Source organism: Chaetura pelagica, unplaced genomic scaffold (genome assembly GCF_000747805.2).
Source record: "Chaetura pelagica isolate M959 unplaced genomic scaffold, ChaPel_1.0 scaffold1341, whole genome shotgun sequence".
Taxonomy (NCBI): domain Eukaryota; kingdom Metazoa; phylum Chordata; class Aves; order Apodiformes; family Apodidae; genus Chaetura; species Chaetura pelagica.
Genome location: NW_009952053.1, coordinates 369,423 through 376,638, shown reverse-complemented (window position 1 = coordinate 376,638; position 7,216 = coordinate 369,423). Strand labels below are relative to the sequence as shown.

Genomic DNA, 7,216 nt, shown 5'->3' with positions numbered 1-7,216 from the left:
GGGAGGTTCTCCTTCCCACCTACTCAGCCCTGGTGAGACCTCACTGGGGTGTTGTGTCCAGTTCTGGGCTGCCCAGTTCCAGAGGGACAGGGATCTACTGGAGAGAGTCCAAGGGAGGCCACGAGGATGATGAAGGGGCTGGAACACCTGATGGGGAAAGGCTGAGAGACCTGGGGCTGTTCAGGCTGGAGAGGAGACCAAAGGGGATCTAATGAATGTCCATAAATGCATGAGGGCAGCAAGAAGGCAGGACAAGCTCTTGTCACTTGTGCCCTGGGACAGGACCAGGGGCAATGGATTCAAACTGGAGCCCAGGAAGTTCCACCTCCACATGAGGAAGAACTTCTTTGGTGTGAGGGTGACAGAGCCCTGGGACAGGCTGCCCAGGGGGCTGTGGAGTCTCCTTCTCTGGAGACTTTCCAGACCTGCCTGGATGCCTTTCTGAGTGACCTGCCCTGGTTTGGTCCTGCTCTGGCAGGGGGGTTGGACTGGAGGATCTTTGGAGGCCCCTTCCAGCCCCTGACACCCTGTGATTCTGGCTCTGTCTCTCAGACACTTAAGGCCAAACAGACACCCAAGGGCTTTACCAGCAATGAAGGCATCAGGAATGAATGTCAGTGGCAACCTCAACTCTGGCTGTCTTTAAGCAGAAGGTAGAGCATCCACACCCTTGCAAAAGGGAGCCTGGCAAATTGACAGGTATATTTGCTCCCCTTCAGACACAAAACAAGTTGTAGAAAAGGACACATTTCTTCACCTGCTCTTTCAGGGTTACAACAGCTGAACATTGGTTCCCTGATTATTGCCTTTAATTCTCCCTCCTCTCTTGCTGCCTGCCTATGGACTAACATCTCTGTTCATCACCAGTCCACTCCTTGTAGCCTCCATTCTCCTCCCAGAGTATGTTTCTCAGCTCCCAGACCTTCCTTTCCTCTTCCCTCCTTCTGTCTAGTAACATTTGCTGCCCTGCTTCCAAAATCCTCTTCTCTTTGCTTCAGCCCTTCAAGCCTTCCTCCATTTCTCTTCTCTCCTGTCTGATTTAGTCTTCCTCACTCTCCAGCTTTGGGTGTCTTTTCACCTCACTGGCAAGAGCAAGAGTAGTTTTTATCAATATATCCCAGGTAGTTCTCAGTTTGAACCCTATTCATCCAGCCACATCTAAAAAGAGTAACTAAAAAAAGAACTGCAAAAGCATTATTTCTAATAACCTTCATCATTAATTTTTACTACCTTCATTTTAGTTGGAACATGATACACATCCATTTATAGACTAATGCAATTAACACAACACAAGCCCATCCACGGGGTGCTAAAATGCATCACTATTTCACACAGCAAAATACTCACAAGGCAGAAATTCTGTATTAAATTTTATAGGTTTTCAGTGCAGAAATCCAATTACTGTTCAGTGCAAAACCAGCAGCAGGGAAGGGTGGGGAGCAGAGCAAGACAAAGGCAGCAAAAGTAAGGACGGAAAAAGAAATTTACCTCTGGAGAAAGGCAGCTTAAAACCAGCTTAGAAAGCTCTAATGGTGCTTTTTTGAAAAGTCCTCTTCTGTCTGGCAATTTCTGTGAGCTGTACTGCTAAACTCTACCTCCTCCTTTTCAGATATGTTTGAGCTAAGAGAGCACAAACTATTTTGCTTTCTTCCCTGATATCAACCATTTTAAAATCCTGTTCCCTCCCTCATTATGTTTTCTCTTTCTCTTAGGTACAGTACCTGTTTTATCCCATACTCAAAAGCCTTCTGTGCCAGCCTCCCAGGTCCCTCCACAGTTTTGCCATCATCATTGGGGCCCCAGCTTGCACTGTAAATATCCACGTGTTCCGGATTGAAACCAATTGAACTGGCTTCTATAGCATCAGTGACTATTCCATCCAGCATACGTATACCTGAAAGAAAAAAAATCAAAAGCTCATTTGATTTACATTCTGTTCCTTCCTCTTTGTTAACTGTTTGTTAAGTTTCCAGCAAAATTAAACCATAACTAATGCAATGACAGGCTCCTGCTGTTCTTGTAAGCCATACCCAGGAGAGCTCGTGTCAGTGTGATACAGCAGACTTACTCTTATTTGCAAAGCTCAGGGCCCTCTACAAACATTAAAAAAGAGCCAACATTTAAAAATCTTGGCTGTCTCTTACTTACTTCTTTCTCTCTTTCCACAGAAAGCCAAGCTAACATTTTGCTTATGGTTCCTGATTTTTCTCATTAGCTCGAGTTCCTTCTTGACTCTTTCTCCCTCTCTGTTAAATCTGCAACAAAGACTTCTCAAACTGCTAAACTAAACTGTCACTAGAACTAAACTGTTTTTATCAACGTTACTTTTAAGGCTCCTAAGACTTCTAGCTCAAAGATACAGCTCTGAATTTCCAAACTGAAATGCTTCATCCTCCCAGTCATTAAGGTCTTGCTGTCTTTGTCACGCTGCTATTTCACTAGCTCTTTAATCTTCACCACAAAAAATTCTCACTGCTGCTTCACTGCCACGTTTTTTTCAAATGGAAGCCACCCAGAGATGCCAGAGGTATCTATCTAGCCATTAACATTTTATTAGGAGCTGCATGATCTAATCTTCTTCAGTGCAAGCCTGACCTCAGTGGTACTTAAAATTCAGCAGCAGGCGGTGGATCCACACTGGATCTCTGGCCCTGCAGAGCCCTGGCTCTGCAGCAGGGCTGCTACCACTGCCCAGTGCTGCAGGAGGACAGGAACAGCAGAGCCTGGCAGAATTCCCACTCTGGCATGGCTCTCCCAGCAACAGCAGCAGTAGAGGAGCCATGGCAGTCAGGATGCAGCCTGTGTTTTCAAGCAATAAAAATGTCTGGGTTGTCTTGGGCTTTGGCAAGTTAGCATTACAGCAGCTGCAACGTTGCTGGCAGTTGGTGAATTATAAGTACCCTTTTTCTGGTGTTTTCCACGTAAACAGGGATTTTTTCCAAAGTGCAGCAGGCAAAATGTGTTTGTTCTAAAAAAGAAAGGAAGAAAAAACCCAAGCCCGTCCTTGCAGCTCAGTGTCTTGTTCTTTTTTCACACTATCAAGCAGGAAAAAAAAAACAAAAAGACTGTAAGCATCATTCTTTTCCCAAATGGCTGGCCTCTAAGAGTCATTATACCTCTGAGATAAAGCTCAGCTTTATTATTTCATATTAATTAGTGGCTAGAACAGACAAAGGAGTTAATCTGCTCAACCACTGCTACTCCACTGTTGCTCACAAAGCTGGGAAAAGAATCAAGGCATATCCTGTGCCTCAGGTACTAGCAAAGCCACTTACCCTGGTGAGGCTTAAACTTGTAACATTTTGAATACCCATTTTTCAGCTGGCTCAGGATTGTGAGGTTCTCTCATGCCACTGTGCTGTGAGCAGAGATCTGCCTGTGTGGAAATAACTGCAAGCCCTGGACACGAGCTTGCAGTACATGGTGAAATACTGGGAAGGCAGTGGGTGGCATGCAGGTAATGCCCACAGAGGAGGAGAAAAGCAGCTCTGCAGGTAAGTAATGCAGTAAGAAAGAAAACGAGAGCACTGACCACACACTGGTGGGAACAGCTCAAGGAGGAAAACCCACACCGCTGTGTCTCTGCCACCTCCAAAACCCCTGCCTGTTTAAGTCAAGGGATTTGATGACTGCAGTGATACTTCCCTGGGCAGACTCCAGTCATGTCCTCCAGCATAAACTCTTTCCTGTTCTTGCACATCCTTGGTCCCCCCAGCAGCCCCAGAGAACCAAAGGGCACAGCCCAAGATCATTTCAGACACATACATGTGTCTGCCTGGCAGAAGGCTATTTTTAGCAGCACGTCACTATGCGGGAACTCTCAGCCCAGACCTCTGTAAAATGGAGCTTCTTAATCATTAGATTTCCATGGCAGCACCAGAGGAACATCACAGCTCAGTGCCAGGGCTGTGTGTGCATCAATACACACCCCCCTGTGCTGTCCCAGAGGTGATCGATGCACAGACGTCTCCTGGCTCCGTGCAGAGCAAGGGGTGACTGTCAGAGGATGCTGGAAGGTGTCACTTTAAAAACTGGCATTAAGAAGTTTTTTCCCTTTTTTTTTTTTTTTTTTTTTCCTCCTTCACACAGAAAAGCCAATGGGATTCAACAGCCACAAAGTACTGAAGAGATAAAGCCAGGTTTCACAACAGAGCCAGGCACCGATGTGAGAACGCTCAGGGTAACCAAAGTCAACTTTCCATGGAAAACAAAAGAATTCTGAACTGAATGTTTTGCTCTGCCCCTCCAGGCAATGCTAAGCCAACCTCTGATGCTGCATGTTAGAGAACAAGGCATCCCAAATGTCAGGGCTTCCCTCCCTGCAGCAGCTATTGCTGAGCATCCAAGATGAAGCACCGGCTGCGGACCACAGGGGTTACCCAGCGTGGCAACCGCTACAAGCAAAGAGCCACTTAAAGAAGTCATCCTGAACTAATGTCCATCAGAAGTGTGTAATCCCTGATTTCATGGATATAAAAAAAAAAAAAAAAAAAAAAAAAAAAAAAAAAAAAAAAAAAAAAAAAAAGGAGAAAAGAAAGCCTGTGAAGAAATGACTCCTGTATAGCTTGGAACATGAAAAAAGCCTTTCGATGTTCAGCCACTCCAAATTTATCTGACCCTTTGAAAGCTTCTCCTATTGCTCTTCAAATATATTTTTGTTACATCCCCATCTTAATCAGGCTGGGCTCACATAATAGCTCACTATTTATTTCAGCTTTTCTCCTCTCCCCACCCAGTTACAAGCAGCTTTCTGGATAATCTGGGCTGCTGGGCTGTTTTTCCTCCCAATTGTTTTTTTCTCCTTTTCCAGACAAACCACCCTGCACACGTCCCTAGTTTGCATTTGCAAACGAGCACAGAGCATATGCAAATAGCTGTGGAAGAATCTTCTCTGTAGATGCAAGTGCCTTAAAATATGGGCCCAGAGGGAGTTGAGACATCTTTGCAGCTTCATCCATTTTGCCCTGCTTCGAAAATTTGGCATCTTCGCCTTCTGAGTGAGATGTTTTATTTAAACAGCCCGTGACAGCACGATGCATTATGGCAAAGGCAGGCTGCAGAGCTGACACCCGTGACAGCTCAGCCGAGTAAATGGGAACCCACAAACACCAGAATGAAGTGCTGGGAACAGCAGTTACGGGTGTCAGTTGCCACTCATCACCCCTCTGGTTTATGGGGGAAAAGAAAAAAAGAGTAACAGAAAAAAGCAGGACTGCAGAAGCATTTTGCTCTGAGCTAAATAATAATTTGCAACTGATACTTTGATCATGACTATTTCATAAACCTTGAATAGATTAAACCTTCAGTCACTGGTTCAAAAAAAATAAAAGGCAATATTGACTGACAGGCAAGCAAGACTACTTATTTTCAGAATTAACTTACAATGATAGCAGGGAAACAAGCTGTTGAAACAAAAACCGCAGCAGTCTGAGCATCCTGACTGACATGACCTTTTGAATGCAATTGTGTAGATGGGAACAATATGCTGCAAGCAAAGGTGGGTATAAATCTGTATATTCTTGTTTTCACTCTACTTTCCCCATGCCACCTCATTCCAGGATCACTAGTTATGAGAAGTGAGGCCACCATTCCTTAAGAGATACACTCGTACATCTGGGTAAAACGTAGGCTGTTGTTGTCATTATTATTATTACTGCCATTGTAATTACCATCACCTGTACTGTTGTTGCTGCTATTACACACCCTTCCCACATGCAACTGACAATCCAACTCCAGAGGATGGTGACATCCAAGGATTGCTGTCCTTTGGGTGTCACACTGCCCTGTGGCCAGACAGGATTTTGTAACCTCATGCTGCCAGACTGGTGCTTTCTGAGAAGGACCACTCATATTTCAGATTATTGGCAGCTGGAAACACACAGCTCTTCTCAGGACCTCTCTGGTTTTCATATTAGACATCTAATTATTCTCCTTTTCTTACCTCCAACTTTGGCATTGTAGGCTACTCCAACTCCACATTTTCTGTTGTTGGCTTGCATGGCAATTTCTCCTGCACACCGTGTCCCGTGCCTGAACAAATACAGGATGAATAAACCATTTGTGTAATGTACTCAGAGACTCATCAGTTCCATTCCTGGCTTGGGGAAGTCTTCCATTAAATGACTACAAAGCAGCTATTGGATAGCTTTGGAGTTGTATATACATGGTAGAAAAAAATCCTTGTTCCACTTAAACTTCAATTAATACAATTTTACCTGCTTAATGACCAAATGATCATTGCGATGAAAATACCTAATTCAAGTCACACTGAAGTTTGCAGACCTCTTAGATACCAGTACTTTAGTAGAGTGCAAAGGTAGAGTAAAATTATGGGGCTGAAAAGCTGCTAAACTTCTTCAGAAAGAAAAATGATACAAGTCTTTTTTACTCAGACTTACACTTTTTAAAATGACTGTATTTACCTGGGATTTCAGCAAGTTAAAAGCATCCTCACCATTGCTACATTTATGTTGTAACCAACTACCCCCTATGCAATTACTTTTTGTCAGAGGTGACTCTTGTTCTACAGTAGAGAAAACCTTGATGTAAGTGTGATTGTAAAAGAGTTGTATTACTCAATACCACAGACTGCTGTTCAATGAAGTGTTTGGATGCTGCTGGCCTGAATTCCATTCACTTATTAGCAAATATGAGAGGTAATAGAGGTAGATTTAAGAGATAATGTTATTGCAACAAAACCTTAATGGCTTCTTGCTCTTAAATAACTCTGGAGCAACATAGAAATGTGATTTTTCACATCTTGTTCATGGGACATTTAGCTTTTGATTGATTTTTATTTTTTTTTCCCCATACACTGATTTATGTTGTGGATGCTGCTGCATTGTCTGACAGACAGGGAAGCAGTGCATCAGTCTCCTACTGTACCTTTGTTGTGTAGTGGCATCCTAATTTGTTTAAAAAACTGACTTCTGTCTATCAGCTTTTAAAGAGGCCACAGAATCACAGAATTCCAGGATGGAAGGGACATCAAGGTCCCTTCTCTTTTCTTTCTGATGGGCAAAATCCATCCTGAATTACCATGGATACACTCAGGTGGGACAGACCCCTCGAGATCTTCCACAGAACAGCAGAGAGGAAACCAGAGAGGGCACCAGAGAAGGTGCCACTGAGTGAACTGGATGGTTGCCCTTGGAGACTTCACAGGTTATTTATTACCTGGAGGACATTTAGGCCAAATAGGGTCTGAACAGAGCTT

The 7,216-nt window shown here is 43.9% G+C and overlaps 1 protein-coding gene across 1 annotated transcript in view; it reads right to left on the bottom strand.

Moving 5' to 3' along the window:
• Positions 1 to 7,216, bottom strand: part of PCSK1 (proprotein convertase subtilisin/kexin type 1) — a 39,388-nt gene that overhangs the window by 11,967 nt on the left and 20,205 nt on the right. The window contains exons 6-7 of the mRNA XM_010003673.1: positions 5,942 to 6,030; positions 1,722 to 1,894 (exon numbers count right to left, since the gene is read on the bottom strand). Coding sequence (XP_010001975.1) covers positions 1,722 to 1,894; positions 5,942 to 6,030 — 262 coding nt within the window. The remainder of the gene's footprint in view (positions 1 to 1,721; positions 1,895 to 5,941; positions 6,031 to 7,216) is intronic.